Here is a 23,594-nt window from a genome sequence, read left to right as displayed (position 1 = left end):
AGGAGGTAGGTGCTCTGCACTTTCTGAAAAATCAGGTCCCTTTGAAGAGTCTTAAGTTGAACACCCAACAGCTGAGGCAACCAAAAATCACTAAGCACCTTTGGAAACCTTGGCCCAAGTCTTTTTCCTCATTGGACTCTAAGATTGACGATGACCAGCTAACACATTTTTAAAGTTGTTAAACCTTGTCTATGTTTGGGTTTAAAATTGTGTTAGTTCAAATATATTAGACAATACATTTTTAAGCACAGCCCATTTTCCTAATTTATATATGACCTGGGACTTTCTGGAAGCTCAAGGAGGAAACAAGTGCGACTGGGAGGTTAAGGGGAGATGTGGTGGGAACGCAGAACAAAGGCAAGAAACCAAGGCCTGGTCTATGCTAAAAAGTTAGGTCGACTCATTTATGTTGCTCAGGGGTGTGAAAAATCCATACCCCTGAGTTATGTAGTTAAGGCAACCTAATCCCTAGTAGAGACAGCACTAGGTCAGTAAAAGAATTCTTCCATCCATCTAGAAACTGCCTCTCGAGGAGAGGGATTACCTAAACCGATGGGAGAACCCCTCCCGTCAGTGTACGTAGTGTCTACACTGAAGCGCTACAGCAGGGCAGCTGCAGCTGTGCCGCTGTAGTATTTTAACTGCGTTTATCAGCAGATTAACTGGAGACATCTGTACAAAGCTAATAGCATGCAAAATGTTAACATCCCACCAATCCAACATTTTCTTACTACCATGTATTTATTTACAGATAATTAAACAAGCAACAAAGACATAGAGAAAACACTGGCTGCAAGCAGAGAAATCAAAATGAACCAAGTGTGTCAGATGTAATTATAGAGAACAAATGATCATTTACAAATTTGTAATGTTTCCATCAAGACTGTAGCAGCATTCACCATACACATCCACTTATGCTTTAAAATCAGAGAGGAAGGAATTTATGTAATTGCGAACACATTTTATAACAGAACCACCTCAATGATTCTGCATTGGCTAAGTCAAAAACCTGCACATTCAAAGGAACAGCACTCTGGTCTCGCCCCACATCTCTGAAAACATCAGAAAGTGCTATAGTTATATGTTCTTATAGCCTGGGGTTGGTGGTAGAATTTTCATCCCTTTAAGAATTTTTGACAAATGAAATGCAACTGGAAGACCTTTGAACATGCACATATAAACAGTTTAACTATAAGGTAGCTGATCCCTTAGGGCTTGTACACACTAGCACTTCGGTATAACTTTAAGTCTCTCAGGGGTGTGGAAAAGCCACCCCCCTGAGCAATATAAGTTACACTGACCTAAGTGCCGGTGTGGACAGTGCTATGTCAACAGGAGAAGCTCTCCCGCCGACTGGAGCACCCACGGGAAAAAAATAGTGGGTGCTCAGCACTCACCAGCCACAGCGGATCAGCAGTGCCCCCAAACAGCTGATCAGCGGCTGGAGGAGGGCAGAGAGCAGTGAGCAGGTAGGGGCATCAGGGGGCAGGAAGAGGCAGAGCGAGAGCAGGGCGTTGCGGGAGAGGATGGAGTGGGGGCAGGGCCTCGGGGCAAAGCAGGGGTGGAGCACCCCTGGGGAAAAGAAAAACTCAGTGCCTATGGATGGGAGAGCTCTCTGTACTAGCAGCGCTACAAGGGCGCAGCTACATCGGTACAGCTGTGCTGCTGCTGTAGCAGTTCTAGTGATGTTCAGACCCTGAAGTGATCAGTGTTCCCAGAAGCCATTATATACAATGTTTGACTTAGTCTACAGAGAGGAATTAAGACATGGATCTGTGTCAGAGCTGTGATTCTCCTCCTGTGTGCCTAGTGTACAGGCAGAATCATTAGACCTTGCTGCAATTTATCAAGACTCCTGATAACTTTAGTACCTACTGGGGGCAGCACGACCTTTCAATCCCTTTGGAAGATTTGATCAATTCTTTTAGAAGCTCAGTACCTCGTTTGAAATGCTTTACCTCTTCTCTAATAAGACCTACTGTCCAGTTACTCTGGCACTGGATGGCAAACAGTGAAGAGTCCCCTTTGTTCATAATGTCCTGATTCTTTCCAGACTCACTCACTCACTGAAAGACAATTGAGTTGATCTGTCAGAAAATTAACTTTGTATCACTTCTTCATGGAGCTAAAAAGTCTGTCGTAACACATGACTGCTTGTACAGAATATGGAAAGAATGCAGAAGAGGAAGGATTGGAATGTTAAATCCAATTTGTTACAAATCGGTAATTCTTTCCTTTTGTGCTATCTTATGCCATAAACCTAAATCTGACTGAGCGTGAGTCTACACAGCCAAAGCTGTGCACAGGTTAGCCTACCAAAGTGACACAACAGCAGTGAGGACAGCGCAGCACGGACCTCAGAGTTGGCTAATGAGCAGAGTACGTACCCAGGGACCATGCAAGGCTTGTGCTTGTTCCCTGCATGGTCAGACTGCATGGTCTTCACTACTACTGTTATCTACACTAGCTGGATTCAAGCACGCTTGTGTCAGCTAGCCTGCACACCGCTTTTGCTGTGTAGACAATCCTTCGGGGGGTAAGAAGAAACTTCCCCCGTGGGCAAGTTATTCCATTATTATCCACTTTGGAGTCTTTAGCAACTTTCTCTGATGCATCTGATACTGGGCATTCTTAGGGACATGATACTGTACTAGATGATCTAATCTGGTTATGGCAGTTCATATGGTGCTAGTTAACCCATTGGTCAAAGCTACTGAGGAACTCTGGGTAATTTTCTCTGGGAGGGAGAATCACAGACATATATTTGAGGAAGTAACAAGCATGTTAACAGATATATTTGTTTTAAACAAAAGACACAACTGAGTCTTTGCCATTCGAGAGATGGCTGGACAACTGAGGAAAACCAACCATCCCATTAAGGGATTCTTCTGTTAACTCAACTTATGTTTTCACTTTTCCCATTCAATACCCCCTTAAAAAGTCATCTGCTCAATATTAATTATCATTACTAGTACAACACCGAAAAAGCATGCCGGGTTCTTACCAGAATAAAACAAGAGTCCAGATTTTTACAGATTACAATGCTGAGCAGAGCAATGCCTAAATACCTTTAAAAATCTGGACCAAAATCCTTGCCAAGAAGAATTTACAATGTAATATTAGACATGTGAGGCAAAGTGTGAGGGTAACAAAAAATTGTAAGGGATGTGGTGTGGAAGGACAAAGGTTATGGTAATAAGCAGGAGCAGATGGAGTCTCCAATGCAGCACAGATCCTTTCTTCAAGCACACATCTCTATTAATTAAGAAGGGGATAGGGAAGAGAAAAATAAATAAATATGTATCGCATAATCATCTTTAAATAGATTTTCAAAGTTTCCCATGTGAGATCTTACCAGACCTTTAAACATAAATGTCTTTATTCAGAAAAAAGAAAATCAGTCTCAATCTTAACTTTTGTCTATTAAAATTCAGAACATAACCATTATTTTAAACAGAACTGTTTGCCTTGGATTTCCCCCCCACACTTTATGATTTAGAGAGTCTGGCTAGGGAAAACTATATTTAATTAGGCTCATTAACCTTGCAGTGTGAACACTCCTTTTTTTAAAAAAAATAAGTCATCTGCTAGTCATCTGCATAGTCATGTGGCTTCAGGGATAAAAGCAATTAAAGCAGCTACATTACAGCTAATTAGCCAATATTCTGTAATCACTCTCTTAAAGTTTACTTTTTCCTCTGAAGACATCTGAAAACCTTCAAAACTGTAGTTAAAGTTTTAACAGGAAAACCATTCCCTTTTGAATTGGCAACACAAATCCAATAATACTAAGCTTTTCCATCAGTAACAAATAAATAAAAAAATCTGCTTCAATACATAACCTTATAAATACCCAATCTACATAACCCACTTTTTTTAATGCAGATTTGCTCCTGTCCAGAAGTTGGACTTCTATTTAATCCCTTTGAACAGCTAAATTGAATGCTTAAAAATAAAAAATATATTTTTTTTAAAGATAGTGTTTGCATTTTTAGTGGTAAAGTGAGAAATTCAACTAAACATAGTCCAAATCCAGCCTCCCACACTCATTTACATAGGCCTAATGAGTTCAACAGAACTACAAATATAAATAACAGCTCAAGGATCAAATCTCATAATGGAATGTGTTAAATTTCTTACCACGTAAAGTGGGTTTTGAGGTTTGATTCTTTGAGTTCGAAACTATAATCATGTGTGACATTTTGGGTATCACCCAAACCAGTAAGAGGCTCTGTCACTGCATACATTGCAACTCTGGGGCCTTTGTGCTGTGCAGCGATTGTTCAAATTTCTGAAAGCAGCGTTACTTTTGACACTAACAACTAACTCTTCCAATCCCAGGTCTCCCCAAATATGTCCATTGCAAGTTCTTAATTACCAAACACTCAAACAGTCACCCTTTGTTTCGTCATCCCTGAAGGCATGAAGTCAGCCCCTCAGTTACCAGCTCACTTTGGCACACACACTATACTCATTTGCACAATTGAGACCCGCTTGGGATAAAAATAAACAAAGTCCATTTAATAGAAAAACTACAGATCCAAAGGTGAAATAGCAAAGGAAAGCAAACATATACAAGTTACACAGAAAACTAACATAAAGATGCAACCTTTCTGATTAGATACAATTCCCCTTTCTAAGAAGTGTTACCTATTACCTTAAAACAGTTTCTTAGCCTACCCCCTAGCTATACAAAGGACTCAGGGTTTGTCTACACTGGCACTTTACAGCGCTGCAACTTTCACGCTCGGGGGTGTGAAAAAATACACCCCCTGAGCGCTTCAAGTTTCAGCGCTGTAACGTGCCAGTATAGACAGTGCACCAGCGCTGGGAACCGCACTCCCAGCGCTGGTACCTACACCCCTCGTAGACTACACAAGCCACGTTAAAACACTGCCGCGGCAGCGCTTTAGCGTTGCCGGTGTAGACAAGCCCTCAGCATTCACGGACAGCCTGGAAACTAACCCCTAAGTTCTGGATACTCTTCAGTTCAAACCCCTTCATTTTAAAAGGGGTTTGAGTTTTGTTTCCACCTCAGTCACTAAAGATATTTAAAGTGAGGACAACTCCTTCCTTTCTTAGTTCCTGAAGATTGGGGTTTTCTTTTCAATTTCAAGCTGTTCCCATTTGCTCTGGTGGTTCCTTACTGTTTTTTCCTGGCCTGGACCAGGGGCTAGGTGCTCAAAGCCAGTCTGCTTTGGTTGGGGAGGCAGCCCCACTCCATGCCTGATTGCTTCACTGCCCTGCTGCGGGGTGATGCTGAAGTTGCACTACAGTTAAATTTTTGTATATAGATAGATAAGATAGATATACACCACACACATATACACACACCCTTCATAACCATATCCTATCTCATGATTAAGTTTTATGTATTACAAGCTTTCATACAAGATCTTACTCTATATATTGTCACAGTAAAATAATATAGTATGCAATCAGTTGGTTTAACTGCTTATTTTGGGGGGTTAAACCTTCTGTTCTCTTGTTCGGGTGGCTGGACCCTGCTTGTCACATCATGGTAATACAGTGGTCCTTGCTCCCCATGCTAGGCTTCAGCAGGGCTGCAGTCATCTCTGTCCTTCCATGGGCGCAGTCTAACTGGATCCATGCAGGTGACCCTCGCACGCATAGACAACCCCATTGACCTCAAGGGGACTCTGCATAGTTACAAAGATCCACCTACTCAAATCCAATTATTATCAGGCATGTTAGGAATCTGCAAGAGCTCCTGTATTACACACAATCACACAAATTACTTTCCACAGGTCAAATCGATCCATTCTAAATTTAGAGCTGGTCAAAAACATTTTAAACAACTCACAATAAAATTTTAAGTTGTCAGTTTTGCAAGGTTCAAAACAGACCTATTTTTCATTGGGGGGAGGAGGGACATTTATCAGATTTTTTTTCACATTACCTAAAAACCTAGTTGGGGGGGGGGGGGGGAGAGGGGGCGTTGGTAAACAGAAAAATGTTGATAATGGTTTTTACAAAAATGTCATGAGAAACGTGGACAGAGTCAGAACTACATGAAATTTTTCACAACGCTTTCAGCTAATCAACGGTTGAAACTGTTTGTTTTTTTCCAGAAAGGCCATTTTTCAGCAAAAACACTAGTTAAAAATTGTCCCCCAACTCAACCTAAGAGTATTTTTACAAATATTTTCATTCTTTATCCTAGAGGTGGGGAGAACAGTGCTAGGTGGAGGAATAACCCTGGGCAATGTGGAGTCCCCCATTTCTCCCAAGGCATAGAGAAGCATGAGTTACTATAAAGGCACACACACATGTAAAGAATGCAATCAGGAAACAGGTATGAAAACCTAAATAAAATTACATTAATCAAATGTCAAGGTTGCAAAGTCGAGCACCTAAAAGTTATGAAATGACAAAATTAAGATTGCCTGTGCTCTGAACTCCCCTTCTCCCCGCCCCCAGCTCGTTTCCCATCCTCTCGCAAGCTCCTTCCCTGTCCCCAACCCTGCAGCTTTTCATCCTCCCCCATCTGCATTCCAGTTAGGGTGCATCCTCCTACTGTACCATGCTGCCTTGATGCCAACAGAAGGCACATTGAGAGCACAAAAGACAGTACTGTGAATCTCAAGAAATCAAAAATCACGAGTTGGCCCTCAAAAGTTTGGCCAAAAAAATTACAATTTTAAACAAAACATTTTTTTGCGCAGTCTGTCCTTTGACTTCTGAACTCCCCTGCCCCTCCCCAGTGTGGGGACAATCAGTGGTGCCCACTCTTCCAATTTATCCCCACATCTGCCCATCCATCTGCCCAGCATTAATCCTGTCCCTCAATGCCCCCCCCCCCAATTCTATCCCTCCCCTCAGTTCAGCCTCCCTACTCCATCGGACCTCAACACCCTCAGTTCAGCCCCGCCCCCGGCAACCTCCACCATCAGTTCAGCAGCTCCCACCCCACTCAGTTCAGCCCCCTCAGGTAACCTCAATAGGCAGTGCTACCAGCCCATCTTATAATAATAAAATGGGGCATCCAGTCTTAAGCAATGGTTAATGTTTAATGCTTCAAAGGAAGACAAAGAAATAAGTCCTGAATGAGAAACTGTAAGCCAGTTTCAACCTTGCTCTAATATTAGTTTAATAAGCACAAGAAATGTTTAATATTTAAATCAAATGGCCAATCACAAAAAATCTTCAATTTAAAAATTAAGCCAATATAATGATATTTACATCCTTTGTAAAGCACTTTCACATCCACTAATGAAAATCACTATATAAAAGCTAGGTATTAATAATAAATAAATAATAATAATATTATGCTCCCTCAAACAAGGATGCCACACTGCATTATATAAATGCCACTTTCCAACAGGCTAGATTGCACATGTAAATGGCTCAGAAATGCCAACTATACAAATATATACCTTTCAAATAAACTAGATTATATTCCTGGTGGAAAAATCCCTCCATCTACTCTCAAATTTCTGGGCTGAGGAAAATGGGAAGGATTTTATTTGTTTGTTTGTTTAATATCCAAGAATGAACTTTGTCCTCAGAATAGGGTGACCAGACAGCAAGTGTGAAAAATTGGGATGGGGGTGGTGGGGTAATAGGAGCCTGTATGAGAAAAAGACCCAAAAAATCGAGACTGTCCCTATAAAATCGGGACATCTGGTCACCCTACCTCAGAATTACAATGATTACTGTTTTGCAAAGGCAGAGAATGATATAATAATGATGAGTGTGCAGGATTGGTAGCCACGTTTCCTGGGTTCTAGTCATAACTTTCCCACTGATTTGCTGCAGGATCTCTCACCCCACCTCTATCTGCCTGGGGCTAATCACTAGGCACCTAAGTTTGAAAACATGGCCTAAAAGTAAGGCACCTAAATAAGTGGCATATTTTTGAAAGGTGTTGAGCCCGAGCTCTCACTTACTAAAGCTCACAAGGGAAGTCAAGCTCTACACCAGGGATGGGCAAACTTTTTGGCCTGAGGGCCACATCTAGGTGGGGAAATTGCATGCAGGAACATGAATGTAGGGGTACAGGAGGGGGTGTGGTGTGCAGGAAAGGACTCCGGGCAAGGGATTGGGATGCGGGAGGGAGTGTGGAGTGCACGAGGGGGCTCAGGGCAGAGGGTTGGGGGGCAGGAGGGATGAGGGAGTGCAGCAGGGGGCTCAAGGCAGGGGGTTGGGATGCAGGAGGGATGCGGGGTGCAGGCTCCAGCCCAGCACCACTTCCCTGGAGCGGCTCTGGGGTGGCAGGGGCGTGCACCGGAGCCGGGCAGGCTCCCTGTCTGCCCTGGCCCTGTGCCGCTCCCGGAAGCGGCCAGCATCACGTCCCTGCGACCCCTGAGGGGCTGGGGGGGATGGCAGAGGGCTCCGCATGCTGCCCTCACCTGTGGGTACCTCCCCCAAAGCTCCCATTGGCTACGGTTTCCTGTTCCTGGCCAACAGGAACTGCAGGGGGCGGTGCCTACAGGTGAGGGCAGCATGTGGAGCCCTCTGACTCCCTCCCCCAGGGGCCACAGGGATGTGGTGCCGGCCGCTTCCGGGAGCAGCATGGTGCCTGTGGGGCCATGGGGGTGGCAATCCCATGGGCCGGACCAAAGCCCTGATGGGCCAGATCCAACCCGCGGGCTGTAGTTTGACCACCCCTGCTCTACACAGACTAGCTGCATCTCTGGTTTTAAGCATCCTTCTTTTTATCTTCCGTCTGTAACCTCTGTTACAGGGCGTCCCTTCTTCCTCTGATGAGGCTACCTCACATGAAAATCCCTGTCATAACTATAAAGGGAAGGGTAATAGCTGTCCTGTGTACAGTACTATAAATCCCTCCTGGCCAGAGACTCCAAAATCCTTTTCCCTGTAAAGGGTTAAGAAGCTCAGGTAACCTGGCTGGCATCTGACCTAAAGGACCAATGAGGGGACAAGATACTTTCAAATCTTGGGGGGGGAAGGCTTTTGTTTGTGTTCTTTGTTTGGGAGTGTGTTCGTTCTCGGGGACTGAGAGGGACCAGACATCAATCCAGGTTCTCCACATCTTTCTAAACAAGCCTCTCCTATTTCAAACTTGTAAGTAAATAGCCAGGCAAGGTGTGTTAGTTTTCCTTTGTTTTTCTCAACTTGTAAATGTACCTTTTACTAGAGTGTTTATCTTTGTTTGCTGTACTTTGAACCTGAGACTAGAGGGGAGTCCTCTGAGCTCTTTAAGTTTGATTACCCTGTAAGGTTAATTTCCATACTGATTTTACAGAGATGATTTTTACCTTTTTCTTTAATTAAAAACCTTATTTTTAAGAACCTGATTGATTTTTCCTTGTTTTAGATCCAAAGGGGTTTTGGATCTTGATTCACCAGGAGTTGGTGGGAGGAAGGAGGGGGGATGGTTAATTTCTCCCTGTTTTAGATCCAAAGGGGTTTTGGATCTTGATTCACCAGGAGTTGGTGGGAGGAAGGAGGGGGGATGGTTAATTTCTCCCTGTTGTAGATCCCAGGGGGGGGTTGGAACTGATTCACCAGGAGTTGGTGGGAGGAAGGAGGGGAATGGTTAATTTCTCCTTGTTTTAAGATCCAAGGGGTTTTGGATTTGTTTTCACCAGGGATTTGGTGAGGGTTTTTCAAGGCTTCCCAGGGAGGGAATCCATTGATGGTGGCAGCCGAACCAGAGCTAAGCTGGTAGTTAAGCTTAGAAGTTTTTCACGCAGGCCCCTACATTTGTACCCTAAAGTTCAAAGTGGGGATCTCAGTCCTGACATGGTGAATAGCGGTGGGATCATTTTAAACCCAAAAGCCAGTGATTTTTTTTTTTCCTTCTAGCTGCTTGGAAAGCCTAGCTGGAAGTAGATAGATGCATATCTTATCTCTCCTTGCCTGAAGGCAGAGGTGTTAAGTTTTTTTTACAGGTCCTTTGTTAAGAGAAGGGTTCAATTAGCAAATGACTGGTAAAAGGTATTTACAAGCTGAATTGTTTTTTTTTTCTTTTTACATCCTCGGGAGTAGCTAGTTAGAAAGTTACTGTTAACTCTGCAGCAGCCAGAGCTGAGAGCTTCCCAGTTTGTCAACTGCAAAGGGGGTTACCCAGCACAAGAAAACAGGAAAATGACTACCAAAGAAGTAGCTAACAAAATAGAACTGGCCAAACTAGAAGCAGAAGAAAATGAAAGAAAACATCAGAGACTGCTTCAATTAACAAAACTCGAGACAGAGCAGAGAGAAAGAGAAGAAAAAGCCAAAAAGGAGGCCCATGAAAGAGAGATGGAGCTGGAAAAAGCCAAAGAGGAGGCTCACAAGAGAACTATGGAGCTGAAAGAGAAAGAGATGGAGGAGAGAGAAAAAGAAAGGAAGCATGAACTGGAAGTAGCAAAGGCTAAGCAGGATGCACCAGCCAATGCTAACAACCCCCCTCCAGGTACCACTTCCCATCCCAGAAAATTCCCCATCTACAAGGCAGGCGATGATACTGAGGCCTTCTTAGAAAATTTTGAAAGGGCCTGCCTTGGATACAGCATCACTGCAGACCAGTACATGGTAGAGCTGAGGCCGCAGCTCAGTGGACCCTTAGCAGAGGTGGCGGCTGAAATGCCTAAGGAACACATGAACAGTTATGAACTTTTTAAAAACAAGGCCAGACTCAGAATGGGGCTAACACCCGAGCATGCCCGTCGGCGGTTCAGAGCCCTAAAGTGGAAACCGGATGTGTCATTTACCCGTCATGCCTACCACATTGACAAAAATTGTGATGCCTGGGTATCAGGAGCAAATGTTAAATCTCTGGAAGATCTGCTTTCCCTAGTAAAAATGGAGCAGTTTTTAGAGGGTGTTCCTGAGGAAATAGAAAGGTACATCCTAGATAGGAAGCCCAAAACTGTAACTGAGGCGGGGGAGATTGGAGCCCAATGGGTGGAGGTGGCAGAAAAGAAAAAAACTAGTAGCAGTTGGAGCGAATATCAGAAGGGGCAAGCCGAAACAAAACCTTACCACCGGGGACAACCCAAGGCCCCACCCACATCCCAAGGGAAACCCCAGACGCCTTCTCACCCCACCACACCAGTCTCCACCAACCAACCTCGTCCCGGTGATACCTTAGCAGGGCGATGTTTTAAATGTAATGGACTGGGACATATAAAGGCTCACTGCCCCAAGAACCCCAACCGATTACAGTTCATTACACCCCAATCACACCAAAGATCCCCAAACCCAGATGCCTCTCTCATACCCTCGGAGCGAAGGGAAACCTTGAGAGTGGGCGGAAGGAAGGTTACCGCTTGGAGGGACACTGGGGCTCAAGTGTCAACTATCCACCAATCCCTAGTGGACCCCAAACTCATCAACCCAGAGGCTACAGTGACAATTCAACCCTTCGTGTCACAATCTGTAACCTTGCCTACAGCCACGTTGCATGTCCAGTACAAGGGCTGGTCAGGAATGTGGACTTTTGCAGTCTATGACAATTATCCCATTCCCATGCTGCTGGGGGAAGATTTGGCCAACCATGTGAAGGTAGCCAAGAGGGTGGGAATAGTCACCCGCAACCAGGCTAAGCAAGCTTTCACCCCCATCCCTGTTCCTGAGCCGTCCACCAGGGCCCCGTCTGTGTTACCGGAGACCCAGACAAAGGTGGTGGAACTGGATCCTCTGCCAACGACTGCAACAGCCGTAGTGGATCCAATCCCAGAGACCCAGCCAAAGCCAGTCCCAGAACCGGAACTGGCAACGCAACCAGCACCAGAACCATTGCCAGCCCTGAGTCCAGCCCTTGCAAACCCGTCTACAACTCCAACGCCAGAGGGCACCAGCGAGCCTGAACTGGCAGAAGCAGCAGATAACCCTACCCAAGAGGCTCAGCCAGAGCCTGAGATACCACATAGTGCACCAGCGGACAGCGGTTCACAGTCAATGGAAACAGCCCCAGCACCTTCATCGCTTCCAGAGGGACCAAGCCCCAGTCCACAGTCCAAGGAGGAACTGATGTCTCCAGCATCAAGGGAACAGTTCCAGGCCAAGCAGGAAGCAGATGACAGCCTTCAGAAAGCTTGGGCGGCGGCGCGGAGCACCCCACCGCCTCTCAGCTCTTCTAACCGATCCCGGTTTGTTGTAAAACAAGGACTTTTATACAAGGAGACTCTTTCTGGTGGACACCAGGAAGACTGGCATCCTCAAAGGCAGTTGGTAGTTCCCACTAAGTATCGGGTAAAGCTCTTGAGCTTAGCCCATGATCATCCCAGTGGCCATTCTGGGGTGAACAGAACCAAAGACCGGTTGGGGAAGTCCTTCCACTGGGAGGGAATGGGCAAGGACGTTGCTAATTATGTCCGGTCTTGTGAGGTGTGCCAACGAGTGGGAAAACCCCAAGACCAGGTTAAAGCCCCTCTCCAGCCACTACCCATAATTGAGGTCCCATTTCAGCGTGTAGCTGTGGATATTCTGGGTCCTTTCCCAAAGAAGACACCCAGAGGAAAGCAGTACGTACTAACTTTCATGGATTTTGCTACCCGATGGCCGGAAGCAGTACCCTTAAGCAACACCAGGGCTAAAGGTGTGTGCCAGGCATTAACAGACATTTTTGCCAGGGTAGGTTGGCCCTCCGACATCCTTACAGATTCGGGAACTAACTTCCTGGCAGGAACCATGGAAAACCTGTGGGAAGCTCATGGGGTGAATCACTTGGTTGCCACCCCTTACCACCATGAAACCAATGGCCTGGTGGAGAGGTTTAATGGAACTTTGGGGGCCATGATACGTAAATTTGTAAATGAACACTCCAATGATTGGGACCTAGTGTTGCAGCAGTTGCTTTTTGCCTACAGGGCTGTACCCCATCCCAGTTTAGGGTTTTCACCATTTGAACTTGTGTATGGCCGTGAGGTTAAGGGGCCATTACAGTTGGTGAAGCAGCAATGGGAGGGGTTTACGCCTTCTCCAGGAACAAACATTCTAGACTTTGTAAGCAACCTACAAAACACCCTCCGACATTCTTTGGCCCTTGCTAAAGAAAACCTAAAGGATGCTCAGGAAGAGCAAAAGGCCTGGTATGATAAACATTCCAGAGAACGGTCCTTCAAAGTAGGAGACCAAGTCATGGTCTTAAAGGCAATCCAGGCCCATAAAATGGAAGCGTCGTGGGAAGGACCATTCACGGTCCAGGAGCGCCTAGGAGCTGTTAACTATCTCATAGCCTCCCCCACCTCCAACATAAAGCCTAAAGTATACCATGTTAATTCTCTTAAGCCCTTTTATTCCAGAGAATTAAACGTTTGCCAGTTTACAGCCCAGGAAACAGATGACGCGGAGTGGCCTGAAGGTGTCTACTACGAAGGAAAAAAGGATGGTGGCGTGGAAGAGGTGAACCTCTCCATGACCCTTGGACGTCTGCAGCGACAGCAGATCAAGGAGCTGTGCACAAGCTTTGCACCAATTTTCTCAGCCACTCCAGGATGGACCGAACGGGCATACCACTCCATTGACACAGGTAATGCTCACCCTATTAGAACCCCACCCTACCGGGAGTCACCTCATGCCAAAACTGCTATACAAAGGGAGATCCAGGACATGCTACAGATGGGTATAATCCGCCCCTCTAAGAGTGCATGGGCATCTCCAGTGGTTCTAGTTCCCAAACCAGATGGGGAAATACGCTTTTGCGTGGACTACCGTAAGCTAAATGCTGTAACTCGTCCTGACAACTATCCAATGCCACGCACAGATGAGCTATTGGAGAAATTGGGACATGCCCAATTCATCTCTACTTTAGACTTAACCAAGGGGTACTGGCAAGTACCACTAGATGAACCCGCTAAGGAAAGGTCAGCCTTCGTCACCCAGGCAGGGGTGTATGAATTCAATGTACTCCCTTTCGGGTTGCGAAATGCACCCGCCACCTTCCAAAGACTTGTAGATGGTCTCCTAGCGGGATTGGGAGAATCTGCAGTTGCCTACCTCGATGATGTGGCCATTTTTTCTGATTCATGGGCAGAGCACATGGAGCACCTGGAAAAAGTTTTCGAGCGCATCCAGCAGGCAGGACTAACTGTTAAGGCTAAAAAGTGTCAAATAGGCCAAAACAGAGTGACTTACCTGGGGCACCAGGTGGGTCAAGGAACTATAAATCCCATACAGGCCAAAGTGGATGCTATCCAAAAGTGGCCGGTTCCAAAGTCTAAGAAACAGGTCCAATCCTTCTTAGGCTTGGCTGGATATTATAGGCGATTTGTACCCCACTACAGCCAAATCGCCGCCCCGCTGACAGACCTAACCAGAAAGAAACAGCCAAATGCAGTTCAGTGGACTAATGAATGTCAAAAGGCCTTTAACCAGCTTAAGGCAACACTCATGTCTGACCCTGTGCTAAGGGCCCCAGACTTTGACAAACCGTTCCAAGTAACCACAGATGCGTCCGAGCGAGGCGTGGGAGCAGTTTTAATGCAGGAAGGACCGGATCAAGAATTCCATCCTGTCGTATTTCTCAGTAAGAAACTGTCTGAGAGGGAAAGCCATTGGTCAATCAGCGAAAAGGAATGCTATGCCATTGTGTATGCGCTGGAAAAGCTACGCCCATATGTTTGGGGACGGCGTTTCCAACTACAAACAGACCATGCTGCGCTACAGTGGCTTCATACCGCCAAGGGAAATAACAAAAAACTTCTTCGGTGGAGTTTAGCTCTCCAAGATTTTGATTTTGAAATACAACACATTTCGGGAGCTTCTAACAAAGTGGCTGATGCACTCTCCCGGGAAAGTTTCCCAGAGTTAACTGGTTAACAATTGTTTTTGGAATAAAACATATTGTTAGTTTTTATATAATCAGTAGTATGTCTAAAGGTACATGTGTCTTATTAACTCTGTTTTCTCCTAGAACTCCAGGGAAAAATCACAGCCAGTGTGGAACCGAACATCCAACACTATCTGTGATTTGGGGGGCGTGTCATAACTATAAAGGGAAGGGTAATAGCTGTCCTGTGTACAGTACTATAAATCCCTCCTGGCCAGAGACTCCAAAATCCTTTTCCCTGTAAAGGGTTAAGAAGCTCAGGTAACCTGGCTGGCATCTGACCTAAAGGACCAATGAGGGGACAAGATACTTTCAAATCTTGGGGGGGGAAGGCTTTTGTTTGTGTTCTTTGTTTGGGAGTGTGTTCGTTCTCGGGGACTGAGAGGGACCAGACATCAATCCAGGTTCTCCACATCTTTCTAAACAAGCCTCTCCTATTTCAAACTTGTAAGTAAATAGCCAGGCAAGGTGTGTTAGTTTTCCTTTGTTTTTCTCAACTTGTAAATGTACCTTTTACTAGAGTGTTTATCTTTGTTTGCTGTACTTTGAACCTGAGACTAGAGGGGAGTCCTCTGAGCTCTTTAAGTTTGATTACCCTGTAAGGTTAATTTCCATACTGATTTTACAGAGATGATTTTTACCTTTTTCTTTAATTAAAAACCTTATTTTTAAGAACCTGATTGATTTTTCCTTGTTTTAGATCCAAAGGGGTTTTGGATCTTGATTCACCAGGAGTTGGTGGGAGGAAGGAGGGGGGATGGTTAATTTCTCCCTGTTGTAGATCCCAGGGGGGGGTTGGAACTGATTCACCAGGAGTTGGTGGGAGGAAGGAGGGGAATGGTTAATTTCTCCTTGTTTTAAGATCCAAGGGGTTTTGGATTTGTTTTCACCAGGGATTTGGTGAGGGTTTTTCAAGGCTTCCCAGGGAGGGAATCCATTGATGGTGGCAGCCGAACCAGAGCTAAGCTGGTAGTTAAGCTTAGAAGTTTTTCACGCAGGCCCCTACATTTGTACCCTAAAGTTCAAAGTGGGGATCTCAGTCCTGACAATCCCTCTGGGAGAATTATGATAAACTTCCTGGTGGAAAGTCTGTATATCAGTTTGCTAACCCCACAGTGAACCCAAATGAGGCAAGGGGAGAATGCTAGAGGCACGTATTACAAAAGTCACTCCTCCGGGGAGAATGCTTTCCAGCAAAAGTCTATTTTATTCATCTGATATAGACGTAGCCTGTGCCCCACCAAAGCAGACCAATGGTCTATCAAATCCACTATCCTGTTTCCAGTAGCCTATACCTGGTGCTTGAGAGGAAAGTGGTAAAATACACAGATTAAGCACCTGGTCAGGGCATCTTTGGAAGCAGTGTGGGAGGGGAGAGGGCAGATTCCTTCCTCCCTGGATGCCTGTGACAATCAGTTTATACATAAATACGAGAGATTTATTCCCCAATCTCAGCATGTATAACTAAAAATGTTGGATTGTAAAATGCTCTAGCCCTTTTCAGAATCTGCCTTCAGTCCGTGACTGTCTTGTGGCAAGCAAATTTCACCGGCTGACTGTATTCTGTACAAAGTGGTATTTCCTTTTATCTGTTCTAACTGCACCTGCCCTTAGTTTTAATCAAGTAACTTTCTTTTTCTGATATTATGGGACAGTGGGAGAGGGTGCAAGAAGATGGAATTGATGATTTTTTTTATACTTTATTTTACAGAAAATAAGGAATGTAAAATTGCAGTAAACAAAGAGTGATTATATCATATGGCATGAGTTGAGGACAACAGTCTCACTTTCATTTATGGAAAAGATAGGCGTGCTATAATCCTGGCACCTTATAAGACATTTTAGATGTACAAGTGACATGTTTTTGCATAGAACAGAGGAGAAAGGAAGAAATCAAATGGAATAATCTTTTAAAATTCTTTGTAAATATATTTGACCACTAGGTGTCTACTAGAAAACTTGAATCACCATCCAACGATTGTGTGCAGCAAGCATTGCCAGGTAGGCATGAGGCAAATGCTTTGCACTGCCATTGAAAAGATTAGTACAAGCTAGCTAAGTCCTTAGAATACCTGCTGAGCCCTCCCATGTTGCATGGGTCTAGGAGAAAAGGTTTGGACAGCTGCCATCATAGCAAAGCCATGAAAATGGCAGAAATGTAAATGTTCAAAGTGTCTTTATTTTATGCTTCTGACTCTGATATGAAAAACTTTCAGGTGATCCAACCAAATTCATTCTCTGCATTCCCCAGTGTAAATATGTAATTGACAGTTAAATCACTGCCTCTTGAGAATCCATTGGTGTCCTCAGCTGCTTGTCTGCATGCTCCGTCCACACAATGCACTTTATTTTAAATGACTCTTTCTGCTTGAAGTTTATTTTACGTCTAAATAATTAATACATACAGGACCTAAGCAATCCAAAAATATTTAAAACAGCAGCACTGCAAAGTTTTCAAAAAGAGCATTTGATTTTTTTTTTATTATTATTTTATTTGTGCCCATTTTGGAACACCTTAAGCCTGGTTTCTTTAGAAATGCTGAGCACCCATAAGTTCAACAGAAGAAAATCTGGCCCTAGGTGTCTCAGATTTGATTCCCAAACACTAAAGCACCTTAACATTTGGGACACAGTCTATGTCGCTGCATATGGAAGGTTTTACTTAACTAAAAAAAAAAGACCTGAAATATTAATATTCTTTAAGAAATGGATTTAAAACATTCTTCCAATATGCAGGCAGGAAAACCTCTAACATTATTTTACATTTTAAATGACACCATTAATCCTGATGGATCCCACAGTGGTTTCCATACTATAATCTTGCACTCAAAATAAGTCAAGGAGGAGAGCTGTTTTGGAGAGGGGAAAACAATTAATTTCAGAAGGGAATACTTGCTATAGAAGTGTTTTGAACATACTTGAATGTGAATTACAGAGAATGAGTAGTAATAATAAATGTATGTAGTACTTTTCTGTTGTAGATTTCAAAGTACTTTACAAATCATTATTTTGGAGTTTTGTTGTAGAAGGTAGAAACCAAGGTATAGAACGGTTAAGTGACTTGGCCAAGGTCATGCAGCAACTCATGAACTCAGCCAGAAATAAAAACCAGGTGCCCCTGAGTTAGTCCCATAACCTATCCACCAGACAATACTACCTCCATTATGTATGTGGATCTATTTGAGGACAATTTACTAAGAGGGATACAATCTGCTTTGCCTGGTAATATTATAGGATTCTACATAAACACTTCACAGTGAACCACATATATAGTGATCACCTAAGATGTGAATATTAAAGTAAGTGTTTAAAAAAAAAAAAAAAAAAAACCACATGTAATCTGCATGAATAAGGTTTGCACATATTCTCCAGTATGATGGTGTGAGTCAAACACTGAATATTATCATACACATGCCAGCAAAAAGATGCCTTTCAGATAGAGACACTTAAGAGTCATTCTCCTGTCACTTCAAGTTACCCCAGATCATACACTAGATCAGTGGTTCTCAACCAGGGATACACGTACTCCTGTGAGTACACAGAGATCTTCCAGGGGGCAGAGGCAGCAGGTTTGTATAATTTTTGGTGGTGCCCAGAATGGGTCCAAGTCCTGCCCCCCACCACGCCTAAGGCTCTGGGAGGGAGTTTGGGTGCGGGCTCTGGGCTAGGGCATGGGATTGGGGTGCGAGAGAGGGTGAGGGGTGCTGTGGTTACCTCAGGCAGCTCCCAAAAGTGACCTCTGGCAGCAGCTCCTAGGCAGGGGGGCCGGGGGGACCTCTGCGTGCCACTGCCCGCAGGCACTGCCCCTGCAGCTGCCTTTGGCCTCATTTCCCTGCCAATGGGAGATGTGGAGTCGACGCTTGGGGCAAGGGCAGCACGCGGAGACAACCCCCCCCTCCCAGGGCCGCAGGGATGTGCCGGCTGCTTCCGGGAGTGGTGCGGAGCGAGAGTGGGCAGGAAGCCGCCTCAGCCTCACTGTGCTGCCAGTGGTGGTGGCCAGGGGCCCCCGGGCCCTTTTAAATTGCCTGGGGACAGCAGGCAGGGCCAGGAGACGTTCCAGAGGAGGCGCGTGGGGGTGGCAGGCAGGGATGGGGGAGAGACTTCGCCCCAAACATTGGTGAAGCCATGCCCCTGAATATTCCTGGAGCACGGGCACCATGGGCCCATATAACTTGCCGGCCCTGCCAGAGGGTACATCAACTCATCTAGATATTTGCCTAGTTTTGCAATAGGCTACATAAAATGCACTAGCAAATTCAGTACAAACTAAAATTTCATACAATGACTTTTTTATACTGCTTTATATACTACGCACTGAAGAGTAAGTACAAAAGTTTATATTCCAACTGATTTATTTTATAATTATGTGGTAAAAATGAGAAAGCAAGCAATTTTTCAGTAATAGTGTGCTGTGACACTTTTATATGTTTAGGTCTGACTTTAAAAACTACTTGCTTACAAGTGAGGTGCAACTTGTGGGTACGCAAGACAAATCAGACTCCTGAAAGGGGTACAGTAGTCTGGAAAGGTTGAGAGCCACTGCACTAGATCACTGTAATTCAGCAGCTTGCTTGTAGGAAATGCAACATTTCAAAGAGATGGAAATAAAAGATGTCCTTTTGGTTAAAGATAATGTAATGGAGGGCAACACATTTTTTTTTTTTTAACCAGTAATCTTGTGGGAAACTCAGAATCAGTCCAGGCGGGGAAAATAATCGCTTTCACTCCAGGAAAGAAAAAGGAATGTACAGAGAAAGGTGAATCCCTTGATTCACACGAGGATGCAATGAGTAGAAAAACATCCCATTCTCTCACCACCCAATAAGGTTGGTGAAAGGGACAGAGAAAACATTGATTCAGTCAGAACCCTAGAGTCACAAAACAATCAGGGCAGGGAGTCCTACCTTGTTCTTGTGGCACTGTCTGCATTTGTCTAAAGCTGCTTGGAACAGCAGTGGTGACAACTCCTGAAATGTTTTTCTAAATCTTGCCCTACTGGGGTATTACTTAAAGCCTCGGGTTCTGGTGATAGATGATTACAAGCGAATCATAGCATTCATTTTACAACAAAATATATTTCCAGTCCTCATGGTTATGGAGAAAAGCTTGACAATGTGACCCACGATTAGCCTAAAGGCTAAAGAACAAGGAAAATAAGAATAACCCATATTTTTATGGCTTATGATTTTTTAAGCCAATCTCATGATGTTGGGGGCCCTGACTCAGGATATTTGACTTTTGGGGTGTTCACTACTGAAATAGTGTGAAAATCTGTTTTATAAACACATCCCGGGATTATAAACCAGGATTGGAATCAGCCTCTTCATACTGCTTTGTGAGCAGTTGCACCCTTGGACTTTTGTTCTCACAAATGTTTATGGACAGCAAATTGTGAGCCAAGACCCCACATTTGTTTAACCAAGAAAATAATCCGTTTCAGAAGAAAGCAGTTCATAAAAGTAAGGTCAACCATTGTGAAAACAGAAAAATACCGTGTGGCACAGATGACTAATCACTAAGTTCAAAGAGCAAATTCCAAATATTTAATCATCAAAACCTTGAATGATGCCATAGGCTGAAATATGCTCATAAAAGCTACTCAACAATTTTACATAATACAAAAACTCCTTTAAAACTGAGATCTCCTCTCAGACAGTGCACCAGCAGGATAATTCATCATATAAAAAGTTAGCAAGTAATAGTTCAAACAGATAGAGACACCCCCAAGATGACAATTCCATAGCACAACTTTCGAGCTTTGGAACAAAAAGAAAAACTTTCAAACGGTTTCACAGAAGTGAAACTGGGAGTGTGTAAGACATACCCCAGCCAAGTACCCTAGCCACTCAACTAGAGAGAGCCTCTCTTTCTCTGTCCTTCCTGATGAAAGTTTTGTGGAAATTGACATGTTCCCACCTTGATACTAACTGTTCTGGAGGGGTCCATATGTCATGTTGTTGGGTCACAGCTAGCCCATGCTAACCTCTCTGCTGTCCAGGAGGCACAGATCTACCAGCAACAACAAAACTTGGGAGTCCCATTACTTCTGCACACACATCCCTTCCCTGAAGGCTCAGGCAGGGTTTGGGGTGGGTAAGATCCTTAGCGCCCCAGTGGGCTGTTGACAGCTTCACCTCCACTGGGGAGGAGTCACTGCTGTCCCCTAGACACCTGAACGCTGGACAATGTCTTGACTCTCTCCGTGCGTCTGCTGCACGCCCCCCACCCCTCCATTACACGTGCAGGCTGCTCAGTGGGGAAGATCAGCTGCTGTCCCTTACCCAGCTCCGTGCCCGGGTTTCTAGCCGACATGATCAGCACCAGCAGCAGGCCCCCCGCTCACGCCCCGCGCTGCCCTCGGGCCAAAGCAGCAGGGTTGAGTGCGGTACTTCCTGGGTACGCCCCTGCTGAGCCCTTCGCTTCCTCCCCTCACGCGGCGGGCAGGAAACACGGATCCCGGGCTAGGCTGTTCATTCGTTCCCCCACCCAGGCTGGGAGGGGCTTGGTGCGCTAGCTCCCCCCAAACTCAAATCAGGCCCTTCTGCTGGGGGGGAGGAGTCTGGGGAACTCGCGCTCCCCAGTAATAACCCACCCCCTTACATTGCTGTCTGCAGACAGGGACAGCCCGTCATTAGCTCCTTCCCCTCCTCCACTATGGACTTGTGCGTTGCTGTCGGCATTGAAGGCAACCACTGCATCTTCCCCACGTGTACAATCATACTTTGCTGTATATGCCTCTGGGGACATAAGCCACTGCCCCGGCACAATTATACCTCGCACTCTCCATCCAGGGGATGCTGACCAGCTCCCTCAACGAATTTGTTAATCTCTAAGGGGCCACAAGTACTCCTGTTCTTTTTGCAGCTACAGACTAACACAAGCTGCTACTCTGAAACCATGAATTGTTATCAGCTGGTAGGGAATGCTGGCTGGTGCCCGTTTAAAGTGGTTCAAGTGTTTTGGTAAGGGCAACACCATCCTACACTTCTTTTGGAAAAAAAGGTACTGTATAGGGCTTGGGTAGTTTTAGTTAAACCACTAGAGCTATAACAAAAAATTTTTACATAAAAATAGTGTGTGGCCTTTCTTTTCACAGCTATGAAATATTTTTTATTTACAGCCTTGAATAAAAGAAAAATAAGCCATCACTCACAGCTAACCCAGCTCCTGGAATTCTCCAGACTTTAGTCTTCAGTATAAACAACCGGCAAAAAAATCTAGCTTCAGCAACATACTTTCTCTTCCTCATAATAAATCACAGCTAATTGTTTCCCTTTCTGATAAAATCTATGTTCAGTTTGTGTATGTGGTGCTTTGTACCACAGGGGAACACCCAGCACCCCCATGTTCATCCTTGTAAAATAACTGGGTGGTATCCAATGCAGTTTGTCACGTCTGGTGTCTCCGGAAGGCTCATGATGCACTGAGCATTGTTGTCACAGTAATGTTATAGTATAGGTTATAATTTCATGTACATAGTTATAAGCCTTAAAATAAGCCCAAGCAAAAACTCTCCAAGAGCAGATAGTTCACACCTCATCAGGGCAGGTAGGGGACAAACCCAGTCTCACATGAACAAAGGACGCTGGCCTTGGCAGCAACAAAGGATCTGTTGGACTCTCCAGTAAGTCACCCCCCCTTCCTTTGGCCAGTTTGGGAGTGCGATGAGGTAATGCTCACCTGACTCTGAAGGGGGGGACAGGGAGCAAAGCCAAGAGGGAAGAAAGAACATGATAAAAGGAAGAGACATTTGCCAGGCTCGCTCTCTCTCTTCCACCTACATCTACAGCCACCACACCAAGCGACTGATGTGCTGATCAAAGGGGAGAGCCTGGCTAAAGGACAATCAGCCAGCCCATGATGAGAAGCATATAAGTTTGTAAGGACACTGAAAGTGTTAAGAGAAGCTTAGAATGCATTTTGCTTTTATTTCATTTGACCAAATCTGACTTAGATTTTAAATGACTACAAGTCAAAACATATCTTCCATAGTTAATAAGTCTGTTTATTCTACCTAAAGCAGTACATTTGGTTGAAAGCGTGTCAGAGACCTCCCTTGGGATAAAAAACCTAGTACATATTAATTTCTTTGTTAAATTGACAAACTCATAAAAGCTTGCAGCATCCAGTGAGCATAACTGAACACTGCAAGAGGGAGGTTCCTAGGGTTGTGTCTGGGACTGAAGATATTGGCTTATTTATGTTGGCTGTTTTGGCCCCCATCCTTCGTTCCAGCACTAGAAACTGCAAAATCTCACTTCGATAGGCCACTGCAAGAGAGCAGGGGTCAGGGCTACAAGATTTTGATACATCATATAGAATTTGGATAGTATTTTAAGCTATTAGGTAAAGACCAATTTAAAAATTAGATTAAAAAGCAACTATGTACTTTTCAACACAAACTTCAAGATGTGATAGTTTGAAAAGCTAAATTCCAACTAACTGGAATGGTACCTGATTTTTTCAGAAATGTTGAGAACACAATAGCTCCAATTGATGCTAGAGGAAGCCACCAGGCAGTTGCCTGATTTTTGAAAAAAGGTGAACACCTAAGTAGCTTCCAAGGAACTAATGGATGCTCAACTGTTCTGAAAATTAGGAAGGTGCTTAAATATGGATTTAGGAGTCTAATTTTAGACTATTCATTTAAAATCTTGGCATTGTCTATTTCCAGTCCTCCACTGCAATGAAGTATTACTTTTGTAAAGTCTATTTTAAAGTAGTGTCAGACAGTTTTACTATAAATTACATTTGACAGTTACTACTACTTTAAAATATGGAAAGAAAACAAGGAATCATACTATGTTTGACTTATTTTAACTTTTATAAATCCACTTGAACGCTTAACTGC

General features: G+C 44.4%; 1 protein-coding gene across 1 annotated transcript in view; it reads right to left on the bottom strand.

Moving 5' to 3' along the window:
- The window catches only part of DERA (deoxyribose-phosphate aldolase), a 98,392-nt gene extending 77,223 nt beyond the window's left edge, over positions 1-21,169 (bottom strand). Inside the window, exon 1 of the mRNA XM_054036141.1 lies at positions 21,025-21,169. Within this exon, the coding sequence (XP_053892116.1) occupies positions 21,025-21,055 (31 nt within the window). The 5' untranslated portion in view covers positions 21,056-21,169. The remainder of the gene's footprint in view (positions 1-21,024) is intronic.
- Positions 21,170-23,594: the final 2,425 nt, after the last annotated feature.

This window comes from Malaclemys terrapin, chromosome 1, assembly GCF_027887155.1.
Source record: "Malaclemys terrapin pileata isolate rMalTer1 chromosome 1, rMalTer1.hap1, whole genome shotgun sequence".
Classification (NCBI taxonomy): domain Eukaryota; kingdom Metazoa; phylum Chordata; order Testudines; family Emydidae; genus Malaclemys; species Malaclemys terrapin.
Note: the sequence above shows the minus strand (reverse complement) of the source record. Positions and strands in the feature narration are given on the sequence as shown.